The sequence below is a fragment of the Esox lucius genome, chromosome 10 (genome assembly GCF_011004845.1).
Source record: "Esox lucius isolate fEsoLuc1 chromosome 10, fEsoLuc1.pri, whole genome shotgun sequence".
Lineage (NCBI taxonomy): Eukaryota > Metazoa > Chordata > Actinopteri > Esociformes > Esocidae > Esox > Esox lucius.
The window spans coordinates 24,104,910-24,126,485 of NC_047578.1; the positions used below are offsets into that span (position 1 = coordinate 24,104,910).

General features: G+C 43.7%; 2 protein-coding genes across 2 annotated transcripts in view; one reads left to right on the top strand and one right to left on the bottom strand.

Annotated features, from left to right (window-relative positions):
- The window catches only part of LOC105027864 (zinc transporter 2), a 32,063-nt gene extending 17,546 nt beyond the window's left edge, over window positions 1-14,517 (bottom strand). The window contains exon 1 of the mRNA XM_010900191.3: window positions 14,256-14,517. The gene's annotated coding sequence lies outside the window, so the exon portion shown is untranslated. The remainder of the gene's footprint in view (window positions 1-14,255) is intronic.
- A 1,108-nt stretch (window positions 14,518-15,625) lies between these two features.
- Window positions 15,626-21,559, top strand: LOC105027865 (alanine and arginine-rich domain-containing protein). The gene is made up of 2 exons (XM_010900196.3): window positions 15,626-16,018; window positions 20,230-21,559. Exons 1-2 carry the CDS (start codon window positions 15,788-15,790, stop codon window positions 20,524-20,526), a joined length of 528 nt encoding a protein of 175 aa, XP_010898498.1. The 5' UTR covers window positions 15,626-15,787; the 3' UTR covers window positions 20,527-21,559.
- The last annotated feature ends 17 nt before the right edge of the window (window positions 21,560-21,576 follow it).

A 21,576-nucleotide genomic window follows, 5' to 3' on the forward strand; every position in this document is an offset into this window, starting at 1 on the left:
GATTCAGGAGGAACAGTGTGGTTTTCGTCCGGGCCGTGGAACACTGGACCAGCTCTATACCCTCTACGGGGTGTTGGAGGGTTCATGGGAGTTTGCCCAACCAATCCACATGTGTTTTGTGGATTTGGAGAAGGCATTCGACTGTGTCCCTCGCGGCATCCTGTGGAGAGTGCTTCGGGAATATGGGGTCCTGGGTCCTTTGCTAAGGGCTGTCGGGTCCCTGTACGACTGAAGCAGGAGCTTGGTCCACATTGCAGACAATAAGTCAGATTTGTTCCCAGTGCATGTTGAACTCCGGCAGGGCTGTCCTTTGTCGCCGGTTCTGTTCAAAATTTTTATGGACAGAATTTCAAGGTGCAGCCAGGGGCCGGAGGGTGTCAGGTTTGGGGACCACACGATTTCGTCTCTGCTTTTTGGGGATGATGTTGTCGTGTGATGTTGCCCCTTCAAGCCAGGACGTTCAGCATGCACTGGGATGGTTTGCAGCCGAGTGTGAAGCGGTGGGGCTGAGAATCAGTACCTCCAAATCCGAGGCCATGGTCCTCAGTCGGAAAAGGGTGGCTTGCCCACTTCAGGTTGGTGGTGAGTCCCTGCCTCAAGTGGAGGAGTTTAAGTATCTAGGGGTCTTGTTCACAAGTAAGGGAAGGATGGAACGGGAGATTGACAGACGGATCGGTGCAGCTTCTGCAGTAATGCGGTCGATGTATCGGTCTGTCGTGGTGAAGAAAGAGCTGAGCCGAAAGGCGAAGCTCTCGATTTACCACTCAATCTATGTTCCTACTCTCACCTATGGTCATGAGCTTTGGGTCATGACCGAAAGGACAAGATCCCGGATACAGGTAGCCAAAATGAGCTTTCTCCGCAGGGTGGCTGGGCGATCCCTTAGAGATAGGGTGAGAAGCTTGGTCACCCGGGAGGAGCTCAGAGTAGATCCGCTGCTCCTCCACATCGAGAGGGGTCAGCTGAGGTGGCTTGGGCATCTGTTTCCTGGGAAGGTGTTCCGGTCCCGTCCCACCGTGAGGAGACCCCAGGGAAGACCTAGGACACGCTGGAGGGATAACATAGCTTATCTTTATCTCTCAATAGAGTTGACTTGGAGATAACATATCATCCAAAAAACTGAGAAAAACTTTCCAACTTTCCTGGGGGTTTATCTATGATTTCACTTACATTTTATAGCCTGTATACTCAGGCTATACAATGTATTTTATGTCTGTTCTTGAATGGGATAGAACAGACCCGTTGGGTTAACTTTCCTACTAAACTATGCACTTTCACTTTTCTGCTCAGTGTTGTGTGTTTTAGATTTATTCACTTGATAACGTGTCTTATCATAACCACAAGTGAGAGAAATAATCCAGGAAACAAGGATCACCTGCCTCTAACCTAATTACATATTTAGTTTTAGTTATCAGTTCTAAAACTTTTCTTGTGTCAGGTCTTGGCTGTGGGCCTCTAGTCACCTCTACGTGCCTTAAGGCCACAGTCAGGGCCTGACCGCAGAGGTGCCTCTAAGCATCTCTGCACTGCAGTTTTGATTGTCCCCAATCAAAAACTGCAATGGCTGCGCTGCCTCTAACTGGGGACCCTATTTAAGTTACCCTTGGTTTCCTTAGTTTGTGGGTCATTGCTTGGGCCATTTGTGTTATGCCTCAGGTTGCGGTACCTTTTGTTGGTTTTGTGCTTGTATTTGAAAGGATGTTACCCTGTACTCGCTCTGCACCTTGTGTCCAACCTTCCCACAGCCATGACATCTTGGCCCTGTGTTGTGACACTGATCAAAGCCCTTTTGAATATAACCTTTTCTTTTCACTTTCAACTTATTGTTGATGAAATGGGGAATTACTGAATTTCATAAAAGTATGTGAAGATGTTTAGCAGAAACTGTTATTATTTACAGAACATGTTTAGGATATAAGGTTCAGAGATGGCTCAAGAGATGTGTGCTCTGCTCCTATGTCTCTATGTTAATCTTCCTTAGTTCTTACATGTTCTCCAGTAATTACAAAGTTATCATAGTCTTATGCCAGAACACATAGGAGGTGGTCAGTGATAATAGCCAACCATTACACAGTCTATTATAAGAAAGTATACCGCAACTACCGCAATTACATACAGTTGCGGTCTGAAGTTTACATACACTCATCATGGACAGAATGTAATGGCAATATAGGGCTTTCAATGATTACTTTGAACTCTTCTTTTTCTGGGGCAGAATAATTCTCCAACATACATTTAATAGGAAAAAAGGATTTGGCTGAATTATTTTTGGGTTTCTGTAATCAACTCAGGGTCAAAACTATACATACAGGGTCAGAAATATACATACACTCACTCAGATTATTAATTCAGCGGTGCTGATAACATCCCAAAATATCCTTTAATTTGTCAACCCCAAGGCCTCTTAACTTTCTGTTAGTGATCATGATTGATTAGATTAACCAACACACTGGACAATGGGAAAGTCCAAGGAGCTCAGTGCAGATCAGAGAATGAGGATTGTAGATTTACATAAATCATTTCTAAACAACAGCAGATTCTAAGATAATCAGTTCAAACAACTGTACGTAAGTACAAGTTATTGGGAAGTGTACCCACTTTGCCAAGGTCTGGAAAATGACAGATACTGACACCCTCAGCTGAGAGGAAATTGGTTCGGATGGTCAGGAACAACCCAGGACCCACCAAAGCACATGTCTACCATGAACCGGAAGCTGCTGAAACACTAGTGTCACTGTTTACAGTCAAGTGAGTTTTACATCGTCATAGACTAAAATGCTGCTGTCCAAGAAAAAAGCCCCTGTTCCAAAATCAACACCTTCAGACTTGACTAAAGTTTGCCAGCTGACCACATGGACAAAGAAAAAGCCTTCTGGAGGAAAGTTTTATGGTCAAATAAGGAAAAAGATTGAGTTGTTCAGCCACAATGACCAGAGGTATGTTTAGAGGAGTAAAGTTGAGCCGTTGTAGCATCATGCTCTGGGGCTGTTTTGCTGCCAATGGACCTTGTGCATTGCACAAAGTGGATGGAATAATGAAGGAAGACTACCTCAGAATTCTTCAGCATAACCTCAAACCATCAGCCAGACAGTTGAAACTTGGACACAATTGGGTGTTCCAACAGGAAAATGACCCCGAACACACACCAAAGCTGGATGAAGCAAGCGAACATGAACATTTTGGAATGACCTTCCCAAAGTCCTGACCTCAACCCTATCAAAAATGTGTGGACCATGCTTAATAGTCAAGTCTGTGCCCAGAAAACAATAAATTTAATTCAACTGCCAAGAAGAATTTTCAAATATCCAACCAGAATTCTGCCAGAAGCTTGTTGATGGCTAGCAAGAGCATCTGCTCAAGGTGAAACCGAATATATTAGGTGCGCTGTATGTATATTTTTGACCCTGTATAGATAATCTTTACCCTGTGTTGATTACAGAAAACCCAAACTAAATGAAAGCTTGTGCACCAAATTAATGTTTTTTTCTATTAAAGATGCATGTTGTACAATCATTCTGCCCAAGAAAAATAACAGTTCCAAGAAATCACTGAAAGCCCAATATTACCATGACATCCACGTCTATAATGAATACATGTAAACTTCCGACTGCAACTGTAGTACCACTGTATGGTATGTTCCCACCTCCCCAATGATCCATGGGTCTATTCATGGAGTCCTATGACAGTCACAGTTCCTGATAAGGTCCCAAATAAGTTCCCAGCAGGTGGTATGGACAGGATGTACGGACAGGGTGTGTGGGACCCATCACAAATGGCATCACAAGCCCTACCTATTGTCCTTTGTTCAGTTGTCAGTCACTCAGTTGTCATGCGTTGTGTCAAGCTTAATTCAATTACTTTTTATACTTTTCCAGAGGTTTACCATGTGACCATGCCATTTAAATAATTCAAAATTGTACCTTTGTGTCTGTTTAGAATATGAATTTGTTATAACTTCCTGTATTAAAGCTGTAACATTATTATAGAAATTCCCCAAAATCATTAAAAAGAATTCTAAGACAAAAAACTGATGTGACCACCCAAATTAAGCCTTCCTTCCTCATGTTATTCTTCTAACCCAGGGCAGTGTGTGGGTCAAGCACTTCTCCTCCCTGTGCTGCTCTTTGATTCCAGGGTGTGACTATTTTTGTCAGTCCACATTTTTAGACAAGTAAATAACTAGTTCTTTAAAACACAAATGTAATCTCAGTAGTAGAAAACTAAAAGACAAATAAATTAAAAAGTTTCTCAGTTAACCATACCCAATTCAGTATTTAAAATATGTAATTTTATTTTGGGTAATAAACTCGCTTTTGGCTGTTTTCACCCTTTGCCTTTCATTTTACATAAGACTATAATCCCTATATTCTGTCTAAAACCAACTTATAATATACTCTACCGTTCAAAAGTTTGGTGTCACTTAGAAATGTCCTTCTTTTTGAAAGAAAAGTAAAAATGTTGTCCATTATAAAAACATAAAATTGATCAGAAATACAGTGTAGATATTGTTAAAGTTGTAAATTAATATTGAAGCTGGAAACGGTTGATTTTTCACGGACTATTCATAGGCGTGCCAAGGCCAATTATCAGCATCCTTCACAACTGTTTTCTAATGGGAAGTTGTATTTCCTAATCTATCATTTTAAAAGGCTAAATGAGTATTAGAAAACCCATTTGTGATTATGTTAGCACCGCTGAAAACTGTTGTGCTAATTAAAGAAGCAATAAAACTGGCCTTTAGACTAGTTCTGTATCTTCAGCATCACCATTTGTGGGTTCGATTACAGGCTCAATATATGCAGAAACAAAGAACTTTCTTATGAAACTAGTCAGTTGATTCTTGTTCTGAGAAATGAAGGCTATTCCATGCGAGAAATTGCCAAGAAACTGAAGATCTCATACAACGATGTGTAATGCTTCCTTCACAGAACAGCACAATCTGTTTCTAACCAGAATAGAAAGCGGATTGGCCAGCATCCCAGAGCCATTTCTTCACTGCTGATGTTGAGGCTGGTGTTTTGCCGATTCTACTTAATGAAGCTGCCGGTTGGGGACGTATGAGGGGTCTGTTTCTTAAACTAGACACTCTAATGTATTTGTCCTTGTGCTCAGTTGTGCACGGAAGCCTCTAATTCCTCTTTCTATTCTGGTTAGAGACAGTTTGCGCTGTTCTGTGAAGGGAGTACTAACATAGTGTTTTATGCCAGTACATTGACCACTGAGGTGGTCAGTGACCATAGTCAACCATTATACATGAGAAAGTTTTATCCTATGATACTCTTGTATGGAATGACAGTCACATACACAGTTCTTTATAAGGTCCCCAATAAGTTCCTAGCAGGTGGTATGGACAGGATGTACGGACAGGGTGTGGGACCCATCACAATTAAGTGGCATCACATGCCCTACCCTTTCTCCTTTGTTCAGTCAGTGCTATAATGCGTTGTGTCAGGCTTAATTTAATGACTTTTCATTCCCATAATAATATGTTGTGATTTTTCAACTCTGATCACACTTGTAACAAATTGTCTTGCATTCAAAACAACTGATGTGCTTTAATTTGGTTTGTAAAATTTTTTCACCACAAGATCATTGATTCAATCATTATGCTTTTTGGGAAATATTGTGAGTACATTAGTTAAGTTATAAAAACATAACATAGTGTAATTGTCTCAGTTCAGTCATTGTAATAACCACTTAGTCCAAGAACAAATAATGTAAAACACGTTTTATACTGCTCATTGAAATGCTAAAAATATACATTTACAGTATATTACACTGTTTTCACATTAGGCACAGTTCTTACTCTACACTACTCATTACAATTGACTCGAAATAATGTATCCCCAAATCAAGTGTGATGAATGAAGGTATCATATACGATCATTGATGCATAAAAAACACATTTGATTGCAACATTGTTTTTTTGTCTACTGTAATGTGACTAATGCTGTAAGAAAGAATTGACAGAAATAAATGTTTAGCACTCACTAAACAAATTTGCGTAAATGTTGTCTTCTAGATTTGTTTCATGAGATGTTGTCTATGTCAATGAATATCTATATTTTTATGCACTTGATAATATTTTTCATTTACTGAAAATATTTTGGGCCTGGCGAATCCAAATTTGGCATTGGTCACCAGTGATTTTATGACATGGCTTTTCAAAGGGTTGAAGGAGGGTAACCATTACACCAGAGGTTCCCAAACTAGGGGTCGCAACCCAATGTGTAGTCCCCAGATATGAAAATGGGGTCGGGGGAGAATGTTTTACAAATGACTCTTATAGCCTCAAATAAAAAAAATAACAACTATATAATTGTTTTCACATGGTTCAGGTTGCGAGAATTTTTAGATATCGAAATGGGGTTGTCGGCCGAAAAAGTTTGGGAAGCCCTGCATTACACCATAATGAAAAGGGGATTATAAGACAAGCTCTAGGTTTTAGGTATCAGGGATGGTCAATGGTGGTATCTAACATTTCCCACACAATTTCAGTGAGGAATTAGATGAAGTGTGCATCCCCAGCATTGTAAGACCCAAGAAGGAGTTTATGTACTAATATGTTTCCTCCACTGTGTCCAGGCACTTAGACAGTTGCTCATTGCCCAATGATATTGTGCCAACACTGTTTTGAGTTCAGGTCAGGTAGAAGCCTGCTTTATCAACAAAGATGTACTTGTGATGGTTCATAGATTTTATAGAGTTTATAGATTTGACCCAGTCCAGGGGCTCTCTTATTTACTCCTCTGCCTTGCTGTCTGTCCTGCTCCATTTGAAATGCATTGCAAGAGTTCACACCCTGTCTAATATGGTTACCAGTTGTGGTTAATACAACCCCGTTTTCCAGAAAAGTTGAGACGCTGAGTAAAATGTAAATAAAAACAGAATGCATTGATGCACAAAAAATTTAAACCCTATATTCAATAGAAGGTAATATAAAGACAACATATCAAAGGTTGAAACTGAGACATTATATTGTTTCTTGAAAAATATATGCCCACTGAATTTGATGCCAGCAACATGTTTTAAAAATGTTGGGACAGGGACAACAAAAGACTGGAACATTTTGTGATGCTAAAAAACTAAACCTGGTGGAATATCACACAACTAATTAGGTCAGTTGGCAACAGGTCCATCCATCCATCTTCTTCCGCTTATCCGGGGCCGGGTCGCGGGGGCAGCAGTCTAAGCAGGGATGCCCAGACTTCCCTCTCCCCAGACACTTCCTCTAGCTCTTCCGGGGGGACACCGAGGCGTTCCCAGGCCAGCCGGGAGACATAGTCCCTCCAGCGTGTCCTAGGTCTTCCCCAGGGTCTCCTCCCGGTGGGACGGGACCGGAACACCTTCCCAGGAAGGCGTTCCGGAGGCATCCGAAAAAGATGCCCAAGCCACCTCAGCTGACCCCTCTCGATGTGGAGGAGCAGCGGCTCTACTCTGAGCTCCTCCCGGGTGACCGAGCTTCTCACCCTATCTCTAAGGGATCGCCCGGCCACCCTGCGGAAAAAGCTAATTTCGGCCGCCTGTATCCGGGATCTTGTCCTTTCGGTCATGACCCAAAGCTCATGACCATAGGTGAGAGTAGGAACGTAGATTGACTGGTAAATCGAGAGCTTCGCCTTTCGGCTCAGCTCTTTCTTCACCACGACAGACCGATACATCGACTGCATTACTGCAGAAGCTGCACCGATCCGTCTGTCAATCTCCCGTTCCATCCTTCCCTCACTCGTGAACAAGACCCCTAGATACTTAAACTCCTCCACTTGAGGCAGGCACTCTCCACCAACCTGAAGTGGGCAAGCCACCCTTTTCCGACTGAGGACCATGGCCTCGGATTTGGAGGTACTGATTTTCATCCCCACCGCTTCACACTCGGCTGCAAACCATCCCAGTGCATGCTGAAGGTCCTGGTTAGAAGGGGCCAACACGACAACATCATCTGCAAAGAGCAGATGAAGAATACAATTTTGAGTACCGTGACGTCGCCCGGTATGGCGCAGCCGGGGCCCCACCCTGGAGCCAGGCCCGGGGTTGGGGCTCGTATGCAAACGGGCGACGTGGGACCGCCCTCCCGTGGGCTCACCACCCACAGGAGGGACCATAAGGGGCCGGTGCGAAGAGGATCGGGCGGCAGTCGAAGGCAGGGGCCTAGACAACCCGATCTCTGGACACGGAAACTGGCTCTAGGGACGTGGAATGTCACCTCGCTGGCGGGAAAGGAGCCTGAGTTAGTGCGTGAGGTTGAGAGGTTCCGATTAGAGCTAGTCGGGATCACCTCTACGCACGGCTTGGGCTCTGGAACCACACTCCTTGAGAGAGGATGGACTCTTCACCACTCTGGAGTTGCCCATGGTGAGAGGCGGCGGGCTGGTGTGGGTTTGCTTATAGCTCCCCAGCTCTGCCGCCATGTGTTGGAGTTTACCCCGGTGAACGAGAGGGTCGTTTCCCTGCGCCTACGGGTCGGGGATAGGTCTCTCACTGTTGTTTGTGCCTACGGGCCGAACGGCAGTGCAGAGTACCCGACCTTCTTGGAGTCTCTGGGAGGGGTGCTGGAAAGTGCTCAGACTGGGGACTCTATTGTTCTACTGGGGGACTTCAACGCCCACGTGGGAAACGGCAATGACACCTGGAGGGGCGTGATTGGGAGGAACGGCCCCCCTGATCTGAACCCGAGTGGTGTTCAGTTATTGGACTTCTGTGCTAGTCACAGTTTGTCCATAACGAACACCATGTTGAAGCATAAGGGTGTCCATCAGTGCACGTGGCTCCAGGACACCCTAGGCCGCAGGTCGATGATCGACTTTGTTGTCGTCTCATCTGACCTGCGGCCGTATGTCTTGGACACTCGGGTGAAGAGAGGGGCGGAGCTGTCAACTGATCACCACCTGGTGGTGAGTTGGATCCGATGGCGGGGGAGGAAGCTGGACAGACTCAGCAGGCCCAAGCGTACTGTAAGGGTCTGCTGGGAACGTCTGGCCGAGTCTCCTGTCAGAGAGATCTTTGACTCCCACCTCCGGCAGAGCTTCGACTGGATCCCGAGGGAGGTTGGAGATATTGAGTCCGAGTGGACCATGTTCTCCACCGCCATTGTCGAAGCGGCCGCTCGGAGCTGTGGCCGTAAGGTCTCCGGTGCCTGTCGAGGCGGCAATCCCCGAACCCAGTGGTGGACACCGGAAGTAAGGGATGCCGTCAAGCTGAAGAAGGAGTCCTATCAGGCCTGATTGGCTTGTGGGACTCCTGAGGCAGCTGACGGGTACCGACAGGCCAAGCGGGCTGCAGCCCGGGTGGTTGTGGAGGCAAAAACTTGGGCCTGGGAGGAGTTCGGTGAGGCCACGGAGAAGGACTATCGGCTGGCCTCGAAGAGATTCTGGCAAACCATCCGGCGCCTCAGGAGAGGGAAACAGTGCCCTACCAACGCTGTTTACAGTAGAGGTGGGCAGCTGTTGACCTCAACTGAGGATGTCGTCGGGCGGTGGAAGGAGTACTTTGAGGATCTCCTCAATCCCGCTGTCACGTCTTCCATTGAGGAAGCAGAGGATGAGGGCTCAGAGGTGGACTCGTCCATCACCCGGGCTGAAGTCACAGAGGTGGTCAAGAAACTCCTCGGTGGCAAGGCACCGGGGGTGGATGAGATCCGCCCTGAGTACTTCAAGTCTCTGGATGTTGTGGGGCTGTCTTGGTTGACACGCCTGTGCAACATCGCGTGGCGGTCGGGGACAGTGCCTCTGGGATGGCAGACCGGGGTGGTGGTCCCTCTTTTTAAGAAGGGGGACCGGAGGGTGTGTTCCAACTATAGGGGGATCACACTTCTCAGCCTCCCCGGGAATGTTTATGCCAGGGTTCTGGAGAGGAGAATATGGCCGATAGTAGAACCTCGGATTCAGGAGGAACAGTGTGGTTTTCGTCCGGGCCGTGGAACACTGGACCAGCTCTATACCCTCTACGGGGTGTTGGAGGGTTCATGGGAGTTTGCCCAACCAATCCACATGTGTTTTGTGGATTTGGAGAAGGCATTCGACTGTGTCCCTCGCGGCATCTTGTGGAGGGTGCTTGGGGAATATGGGGTCCTGGGTCCTTTGCTAAGGGCTGTCAGGTCCCTGTACAACCGAAGCAGGAGCTTGGTCCGCATTGCCGGCAGTAAGTCAGACTTGTTCCCAGTGCATGTTGGACTCCGGCAGGGCTGCCCTTTGTCACCGGTTCTGTTCACGATAATCACTCTTTTCACCAGGCACTCCCTCTAATCGGCAACGGCGCTATGGGATGGTGGATCTGGGAAACTGAGGTCATTTTTAAGGTTCATCGCTCATTTCCCCTGCTTCAGCAAGCTTATTTTTCGTTAAGAAGAAGGAAGAGGGCTTCAGCCATGTATTGACTCCCGGGGCTTGAATGGGGCCTCAGCAACCCATCAAGTTCAGGCACCCGATGACCCTCGTCCCTTCGGCCATAGAGCAGCTGAGTGGGCGCGCTTCTTCATGAAGCTGGACCTTTGGAGTACATACAACCTTGTGCGCATCCAGGTAGGAGACGAGTGGAGGACCATGTTCAACACGGCACCAGGCCACTATGAATACGTTGTCATGCCGTACGGGCTGGCCAATGCACCGGCGGTGTTCCAATCCTTCCTAAACAAGGTGTTCCATGAAATGTTTGGGAGGTACATAGTGGTCCATATTTATGACATTCTGGTCTACTCCCTGACCTACCCAGAACACGTGGCCCACATTCTTGCTGTCCTTAAACGTCTCTAATAGAACCAGCTCTACAAGTGGGAAAAATGTGCCTTCCATCAGTCCACCGTCTCCTTCCTAGGATACCACATCACTCCGGAGGAAGTGAAGATGGAAGAGCTGAAGGCAGTGAGGTCATGGCCAATCCCAAAAACCATCAAGGACGTCCAGAGCTTCATCAGCTTTGTTAACTTTTACCACCAGTTCATCCAAGGCTTTAGCTCCATCACTGCACCACTCACGTTGTTACTGAAAGGCCAACCCCAGCATCTCTGCTGAACCCTGGATGCAGAGAAGGCTTTCCTTGACCTGAAGGACCGGTTCACCAGAGCTCCCCTGCTATGCCATCCGGACCCAGTCAAGCCCTTCATTGTCGAGGTGGATGCGTCCGAGGTCGGGGTGGGAGCGGTCCTCTCCCAGCAGCATAGAAACCCCCCTTGTCTACACTCCTGTACCTACTATTCAAAGAAACTCTCTGCTGCTGATAGGAACTACAACAGGCGTGACTGAAAACTACAGGCGGTGAAGTTGGCACTGGCATGAGGGCAATTGGGCACCCTTCACAGTCCTGACTGACCTACATGTCCTGGAGAGTATGGGGAAGGTTGGTGACCTGGGCACACATGACACCAGCGACTGGACACTCAGGCATCACCCGGAACCTAGAGGAGCTCTGGAAAAGGTATCGATGGCCAGGGATGGGGAGAACTGTGCGGCACTGTCAGGCTGTTCAAGTGTGCGCGCAACCTAAGACGCTGCAAATGGCTCTAGCAGGCAAGCTTCACCCCCTACCAGTACCTCAATGGCCCTGGTCACACATTGCGGTGGACCTCATCACTGATCTGCCACCGTCAGAGGGGAGCACGACCATCTGGATTGTTTTTCGAAGATGGTTCGGTTCATTCCACGGCTTGGCCTCTCTTCACTCCGGGTTGCTGAGGTATTGTTTAAACATGTCTTCCGGCTGTATGAACATCCGGAGCACATTGTCACTGTCTGAAGCCCCCAGTTGACATTACGTGTCTGGAAGGCCTTCATGCCCAGCCTGGGGTTTGCGGTCAGACTCAAATCCAGGACCATCCGCAGGCTAATGGGCAGGTGGAGTATACAAACCAAGAGCTTGGGAGGTTCCTCCGGTCCTACTGCCTGGTTAATCCAGGTGAGTGGTCACACTTTCTCCCCTGGGCGGAGTACACTCACAATTCCCTGCGCCATTCCTCCACTGGTCTGACTCCCTTCCAAGTGGTTCTCGGGTTCCAGTCTCACTTGTGCCCCTGGGTAGGGAGTTCTAGCGACGTCCAAGCAGTGTAGATGTTGTTCAGGAGGTCTAATGGGGTCTGGTCTGCTGCCCATGTCCATCTGCAGGAGGCGGTGTAGCACCAGAAGAAGCACATAGACTGGCGACGGAGCAACCCACCAGAGTACCGCCCGGGAGAAAGATGTGGCTGTCGATGGCTGTCCATCTGCCCTGTCGTAAGCTTGGGCCCCAGTATGTGGGCCCATTTACAATCCTCTGGAAGGTGAATTATGTCACATTCACACTAGGACTCACAGCCCCTACAATAACCTCTCTCCCACTTTCCATGTCTCTCTCCTCAGGCCAGTGGTTCCTGGTCGGCTGGGGTGATCCGGTCCTGCAGTGATGCCAAAGAGCGTAGCTGGGTCTGGTTGGTGGATATCTACTACCCCTCCCTGACGGCTGAGTTGCACACCTGCTGCCGGATCGGCCTGCTCCTTGCCCTCTGGGTCGTCCAGGGTGTCATCGAGTGGCCGTGCTTCCGGGGGGGTACTGGAAAGACTGCTCCGCCTGGCACTGCGTGTCTTCTCCCTCTCTGGAACTCCACCTCCCCAGCATACTAACCACCAGCAAGAGAGTGATGGCAGCAATGCGCCCCATAGACACACCTGCCCATCAATAATTATGTTTGTTATGGGTTGTCTCTGTTTTGCTGCGCACCTCATGGATTATTTTGTCTGTACGCTGACTGTAAGGTGCCGTTCTGTGTTTTTTGTGAGAGATACAAAAAAATAATAACTTTTACCCCTTTGTTTTCGTCACTTTGGTTTTTCGGTTACTTTTTGCCTCATCATTTATGCATTGGAATACTTAAAGCTGGATTAACATGCCTGACTGAGATGTTACCAACATCACTGAAGTATTAGTAATTTTAAAATGTAATTTTAAACTTTAAAATGGTTACATTATCATGTATCTGAAATGACTTTCCAGCTGAAAAGTCCCACCATGCAAAAATTCACACAGTATAATTAACCCGTGCTAGTTAGGACTGTGGCATGCTCAGAAATCACTACTTTCTTAAAGTCAAACTGGAATTTTCACATTGAACACTTGAGTCCTATTAACTCCCGCAAGGCCTCGGTACAGAAAGACAACATTATTTGGGGTAACTATCTACTTGCTACACCCTTTCCGGACATAATGAGTATTGCAAGCCAGTGTTGTTGAAACAATTATCGCTCCCAGTATTTTCAACCTGACTACCTAAGAGCAAAACTGTAGCGGTTGCACTGGTCCTATTCACACTTCATTGGTCAATAAAAAAAAAATCTCTGGATGATACACTGATTTAATGTGAAATGTGAAATAGTTTTGAAAAAGGGCTGTATTGATGATTTGTAGATTTTTCTATTAAAAGTTGTGAAACATACTTTTTTTTTTAAACGTACTTGGGTACCACATTCTTGGGTAAATTGTACCAAATATTACAAAATTGACAAAAAAATTATAACAACCGCTCTATTTTTAGCCTCATGTACATTCCCTTTTACATACAAACCTTTGTGCTCATAAGTTTGCATACCCTGGCAGAAATTGTGAAATGTTGACATTGATTTTGAAAATCTGACTGAGCATGCAAAACAACTGTCTTGTATTTAAGGATAGTTTAAGGATATGGAGCCCTTTATTATCACATAGTTCTTTGGCTCCTTTTTTATGGTAACTTTTTATGCAAATTTGAGCACAACTGTATGTTGAACTCATACGTTTTATCTTATTTTAATATTTGTGGGACAATGAAATCATGAAATCACAAGTTGTATTGGTGATAATAACATGATTACAAATCCCTCGAAAATTTCTACTAAAGTAAGGATTACTGTTATAATATTCTTATATAATACATTTTGTTCAGACATTTATTTTAAAAAGGTATTAAGGTTATCTAATTGAAACCAACAAAAACAACAGAATGTAGGCAATAAAAAATAAAAAAACAATACCTCCAAATATTTTAACAATATTGCAGTAAATAAATTGTGTCATTTGGGCTTCAAAACAAGTAATTGGGTATTTATCCATTGTTGGTTGTAGTAAGTGGGATCATGGCACATTTTAAAATGATCCTTAGAATAGGTGGTCTTTGAGATAACTAATGCATTTATGTATATTAGCTGATCCTAGATAACACCTACTCTAAAGACTTAATATATGGAAGGAGCATCTGTTTTCCGGTGTAAAGCAATAAACAACCAAAAGGTGGCAATACATCTCTTCAGTACTCTCACCAAGCTAGGGTCCTGATGACTCTTCAAGATCCTACAAAATTCAGTCAGATAAGCTGGAGAGTGGACGTCTTCTTAACCCTTCACCGGATTCTGGTCATCAGTGTAGCATGGCCGTGGTTTAATCAAACATAATCCCATGTATCTTGTCAAACTATAGGCAATCATGTTTAACTAAATTGCCTGCATATCCTGAACGTTTTGTAACAGTTCAGAACAGAGTTAAGCAACAAGTGATGCCGGCAACTGATGTAGCCTAACAATCTCTTCTGAGAGAATGAGATGGATGTCAGTGTGGTTCAGTGACTTGCAATACATTAGTTCCTCATGTTACACAATGTGTTCCGTTTGAAAGAGCTAGTAGACAATCTCACCAATTTACTGGAACTACATTAATTTAGCTTAGCTTCTCTATGCAATAACGGCTATGGTGTTGACCCAGGGGTGGGAAGTAAGTTTTACTGGAGGGTCACATTGTTATTTCCATTGGTATTTCACAATTCAGCAGAGGGCAAAACAGCTATACTTTAAAAGCGGGGTCTTTGGCCAAAGCAAGTTGTGGTGCAAAAGAAGATAAGTTAACTTTTTTAGTATCAGACAAAAAGTCATTTTTTTCTACCCACCACATATAAGACTGACTGTCACGGTCTCCCAGGTTTAAATCCTGGTTGTGTTACGTTGTGACTGTGTGATATCAATATATATATCCCAAAAACAGTAAAACTGTCTCTTATTGTTTAGGAGAAAAAACTATTTTATTTAGTGGTCTAAAATTGGAATGAATGCAAATCTATATATAGCTGTACACCTGTCAAAGTTGTTTAATCTATGTGTCAGGATTTGTAGCTTTTATGTAGGGGCTGCTAGGTGCAACTCAGACAGCTAAGACAGTGTCTGCATGCCTGCCTGTCTGCTTGTCTGTCTGAGTGCTTGTATGACTGTCTGTGTGCCTGTCAACTGTGTGCAATGTGTGCAGTGTGTCAAAATAAACAGCTTTAGGGCTTTCAGGAACAAGCATCCCACACCGCATTACGTCCTTGATAACAGGGGTGACACGATAACAAGCCAAGAACATTCCAGACTACCTCTTTATCCTCAAGAGAACAGAGGTAACCCGGACAACTGCCCTTGTCCTCGTCTTCCTTCATGGTGTGTTTCATAAAGAGAGACTCCAAACAGTGAACAAGCTGGGGTTCGCGCATTCAGATAATGGCAAAGAGCTGATGTCACCCCAGCTGCGTCACACTCACACATGACTGACGCCACTCCACTGTCCCAAAGGAAAAGTGTGTGTGTGTGTGGGGGGGGGGGGGGGGGTTGAGGGAAAACGACAGAGGGGGACCTCTTAAGTTCTCAGTCAAGTGCAGAACTACTACTGATAGGAGACAGGACAGAAGGATGTGGACGTAGTGAAGCAGACAAATCCTTTTCCAGGCAACACTGTACCTTGCTACAGCCGAGAGAAGCTTTGACTGAACATCGATTCTATTAGAACACAGATTGTTTTTTTCGCCCCAATTCTAAAACAGAGTCTGATGATGATGGAAGTAATCCTGACTAGACTGAGAGACTTCTCCTGTAAGAACGTCACCTTTGACACCTGTAATACAGCCCGGGCCATTGGGTTCAAGGACCTGCCACCGACCAACAGAGGCTCCTGTCCAAGAGAAGCAGTCCAGACAGAGAGCTGCATGGCCGGAGGAGAGGGCAGTGGCCTCTACAAACTGGACATTGAGAGTGCACTGGCCTGGCTGCGCAGGGAACTGGTAAGACTGGACCAATGACTGAGGTCATTGTGGAATCAGAATGATCCTGTCTCTGTAGGACCATGGGCTTAAATGAGTCAACATAATGTAACTTCCAATGACAACACTTACTGCATTTGCTATTCTGGTGTTTTCTATGTGCAACATTTACAATTAGCTATTCTGGTGTTTTCTATGTGCAACATTTACAATTAGCTATTCTGGTGTTTTCTATGTGCAACATTTACAATTAGCTATTCTGGTGTTTTCTATGTGCAATATTTTTTATCTGCATTTTAATAGCTGAAAATGGAAAAAGACTGGTTGTTTTTCATACTTCATATTTGTAGAGAACCGGGAAGTGTTTATATGATTTTATGCTGGAATATATACACTCAAAATATATGTGTGGTCTTTTGACCCTGTTTGACTCCAGTGTAAATCAGATGTATTGACTATTATAGCTAAGGCCATATGCCACCCTATAGAATTACCTTTTCGGTCACTCAAAAAGTTATTGTGTGGGAGTGTCAGTCATTGCCTTCTTGTAATTGAGCTGAGCAGACAGGCAGGCCATGTTGCGATGTCACCCTTCCAGCTTTAATTCAATTCTACCCTTGGCTGCTTCGAAATGCAAAGAGGGTCCATTGTAAATGATTAATATATCTCTTGGCATTTAGAGTCCTCACCCAGACACTTTGTCATGGCAACCAAGTCCCTAGAATACAAAACACATGAAACCTCTGCGTCAGAGAAGACAATGAGGCACACTGTTTGAAGTCCAGTTTAGTCTCTTTTTCAGCTCATATATCAACTGATTTACTTAATAAAAGGCACATCTCAATAGGTGGTCCAGGTACCCTCATATGGCACAGTGACATTGTGGGCCAATTCTCTTTTCTCCAAGGCCAACTATATAGCAAATCCACGTCAGACCAATTCCCTGAATATTGTATGCCAAGAAGTTGTAAAGAAATATTTTGGCGAGTTGTGTCAAAAAAACGTGTGGGAAAAACCCTATAAGATGTGTGGAGCGGACTGAACAACTAGACAGGCTATTTCACTGGCATAGCTACTTCACTGGCTATTTCACTGGCATAGCTACTTCACTGGCTATTTCACTGGCATATCTCTAGCTGATTTACTTTAATAGCATAGAATAACAGAATGTGTCCTGTGTTTAGACATAATTTATAGATTGCTATATGAGCTATTAGTAGAAGAGATGTATTGTCAGACCAACAACAACTAGCCTTTAACATAGATATATTAGATATAACAAACATAGACTGTATCTAATTATTTCCACCTCCCAGTGACTAATGATTGCTGGCTTTGATGTCATGAGACGTGGGTTTTCGTTGTTGCGGTGAGACCGACTCAAGTCCAGTCCCGTGTTCGGACAACCATTGTGCCAAAGCTGCAATGCAGCACAAAGAGAAGTGACCTCCACCAACAAGAGCCATCACCTCCATTAAGCCTCATAACTGTAGCACTCAGTAGTTCTCATAAAAGAGTAAGCGAGAACTCCAGCAGGACATCTTTGTTTTTACTGTGTGTCCCCTATGGTCAGCGGCACATTACACATAGTTCAGTCTTCTACAATTGCTGGGCAAAGGACATACACACAGAACAAACACATACACAAACATACACTTTAAGGGGGGTTATCACCCCCTAGGAAGCCCACTGCTCAAACATCACTGAAAGGAAAGTTCATGTTTCTTCTTTCCTTTCCCTCATTTAGACGAAGCTTTAAATGCATATCCTTTCAGCAGGAGCCCAATCCCAGTCAGTTGCTGTAATTCACAGATAAAGAAATGCAACTCTGGCCATGGTTTGTTTTTGTTTGAACATTCCTTCCTCGGACAAAACTGGACTTTTGTCAAATTTGGCAAAATTCCGGATATTCTATTCTCAGAATGATGGCAATTAGAACGGCTCTCATAAATAAAGAAGAAAGAGAGAGAAATACATTTGCATCTGAAAGAGGCAGTGCTCAACAGAAATGGCTCGACCAGGGTATGTCAAGAAAAGGACATGAACTTCATCACCTAAAAGAGACCAGGAAAAGCCTTAGCACGGCACTTTTCCAAATGGATATAGGCATAAACACTTCCTTAATAGTCTATGTTTGCTAGATCCGTTTCAGTGTTCTTAATGTCTGTTTTTTTATTTTTATATCTGTTTCCGTGTTTACATTTGTATCAATGTTTATCAGATCTATTTCTATCTTTGTTATGTCTGTTTTCGTGCACATAATGTCTGTTTCAGTGCACATAATGTCTGTTTCAGTGCACATAATGTCTGTTTCAGTGCACATAATGTTTGTTTCAGTGCACATAATGTCTGTTTCAGTGTTTATTACATTTATTTCAGTGTTTGTTCCATCTGTGTCCGTGTTTACATTTGTATGTATCAATGTTAATCAGATCTATTTCTATCTTTGTTAGGTCTGTTTCCATGCACATGTCTGTTTAAGTGTTCATTACATTTGTTTCAGTGTTTGTTCCATCTGTTTCATTGTTTATATTTGTTTCAGAGTTTGTAACATCTGTTTCAGTGTGTTTTAACTTCTTTTGTAATGTTAATTACATACATCTCAGGACAAAATTAAGAGACCACTGCTTTTTCTTTCCTTTCCAAAAAAGTTGAAAAGGAAGGTTTTGAGTGAGGAACCAAAGGTTTTCAAATTAAGAGACCACTGCGAATTGAACACTTCTGTTCCTCACTCAAAACTTTCCTTTTCAACATTTTTCAAGAAAAAGGTGCAGTGGTCTCTTAATTTTTCCAGAGCTGTATGTTTCAGTGTTGGGAAAGCATTCATACCACCACATTCTGTTGTGATTTAGAGTTAATTCATAATTTATTACAGGATTCTTTGCCATCTACACACAATACCCCATAGAGAAAAATAAAATAAATATTTTTGGAAATTACACAAAATTTAAAATAGATAACTGATATATCTCATGTACATAAGTATTCAGACCATTATTCAACTGACCTTTATTCAGTTGACCATATTCTTGGTTATTCTTAGTAACAGATAGGAAAGCACTCCAGTGGAATATTTATTTAATCATGTATTATTGTTGCATGGATGTCTCAGGTACAAGCCCTTCTTTGGCAAATAGGACAACGGCAAATCACAATTATTATAAGTATCCTACTAGAGCCCTTTCCTATCACTACATTTCATATTATATATAAGGATTCATCACCCAGTTAATCTGTCAGATTGGAAAGGGAGCATTGGTGAACTGATATCTTCAGGTCTCCCCACCCTTTCAATCGGGTTCATATCGGGCTTTGGCTGGGACACACAAGCATGTTCACAGACTTGTTCTGAAGCCACTGCAGTGCTGCCTTGGCTGTATGTTTTGGGTCCTAAAAGACGTATCTTTGCCTCAGACAGTGTTCCTGCAGATCAGGTTTTCTCTAACTAGACTCCCAGTCCCTGCCATGTGATGAGTGGTTGTTCTTGTTTGCCAGGCATAGTGCTTGGAATTCAGGCCTAATTGTAAAATTTGGGTTTCATCACACAAACAAATCTATTTCTTCATGCTGTCGGAGTCTATATCTGGAGAGAAGCTCTGAATGTCATACGGAGCCCATTGGGTTCTTGGTCACTTGCCTGACCAAGAACCTTTCTTGACAAGTTACTTAGTTTGGGTGGACAGCAAGAGACTTTGTGGTTCTAAACTTCATCCATTTGTGACATGTGGGACCTTATTTGGACAGGTCTGTGCCTAAATTATGTCCATTCAATTGTATTTGCCACAGGTGGACTTCAATCAAGTTCTAGAGACATCTCAAGGATGATCAAAGAATACAGCATGCATCTTCAATTTGGAGTGTACTGCCAAATGGTCTGAATACCTACAGTTTGTACCTGAGATATTACAGTATTTCAATAAATTGGCCCAAATTTCTAAAAAGGAATTTTTGCGTTGTCATGTGGGGGTTTTGTATGTAGATTGATGGCAAAGTGTATTTAATCTATAAGAAATGAAGTGGGTAACAAGACAAAATGTGGAGAAAGTGACATGGGGTCTGAATCCTTTCCAAAGACACTGTGTATCTCTTTCAGCGTCTGTCTCTTGCATGATCTTATTGGTATGTCTGTGTCTACTGCTCGGTTAAACTCTCATTTGGATTGTTTATTTGTTTCCTTGTGTATCTTAACTGTGTTTCATTCACCACACAACAACCCAAACTATTTTCCACAGATAGAGATGCGCTCCCAGGACCAGGCCCTGGTACGACAGCTGATGGACCTTCACGCGGGCATCCAAGAGCTTAAATTGGAGTGTGCGGAGGCAGATGAGGAGGAGGAAGAAGCGGAAGAGGATACAGAGGAGGAAGGCAGCTGGGACTTTGGGAGTGAGGCAGGGGGCAGTGGTAGTAGTGTTGACTCTAGTTCAGGAGAAGGCTTCTATATATCCTCTCTGTCAAGCAGAATTAACCCACCTCCTCTGGGGTCCCTGCCTAAAAGAGCATTCAACAGAAGAAGCTCGATGCCTTAATAAAACCATGAACTGTACTCTATTAAGAGCCGACCATTGTTTTCCTATGGTCGACGTGTAGGTCAATATCCCGGTCTAATGACATAATATAATGTATTGTATTGCAACGACAAATCACACAAGCATGTTTCAGTGTTTACAACACCCGTCTTCAGACACTGATTCAAATAATTCAAAACAAAGCCACTTTTTAAAGGCTGCGACAGATTCCCTATAGATTTTTAAAGATTATACATTTGATTGATGTCTTAGATGGACCTGAAGCAATCATATTTGCGTAATGTGTTATTAATAACTTTAAAATAATGTCGGTGTACACACATTTGTGTGCGTGTGAAATTAAAATGTAGTGTTTCTCGTGAGACAAAAGACAGACTGCAGAGTTTACAATTTCTTATTAAGGTCCGTAACTTTTAAACTCTAACTAGATGGAAGAAACAACCTAAGCTATCATTGTTAAAATGACCTCACAGCATCCATGAGAGCATAACCATTACTTAATACTGTATTAGTGGAGTGTAGAGTCTGAGTGACTTACCGCCTGTAAAATATTAAATCCACCGGGACGCCATTTTGATACTCCTCCTTTGTAAAAAGGGTTTTTTGGAAGCTGTAGAAATTAGCATTGATTCATGTTGAAATACATTTTTTGACAAGTATATTATATTACTGGTGGCTTAATAATTTTAATTATTGCAATGGCCTCAATGGATCATAAATATGAGATGATCAAGAAGACTGTTGGTCAATAAGACTTCTAGGATTGGCAGACAGCTAATATGTCAGGCCAGACCTTGTGAAACCACAAGTACTGATAAAGGTGATCTAATAAAACACACACACACACAACATCAGAAACATATCCACACATCACTGGGAAGTGGGTAAAATTAAAACATCTATGAATACCTATTTAGTATTTATAGAGTACCAACTGTATTTTACAGTCTCTGCTATGACAAAGTTGTACAACCCCATTTCCAATAAAGTTGTGACTGCGGAAAATGCTAATAAAAACAGAATGCAATGATGTGCAAATAATTTATCACA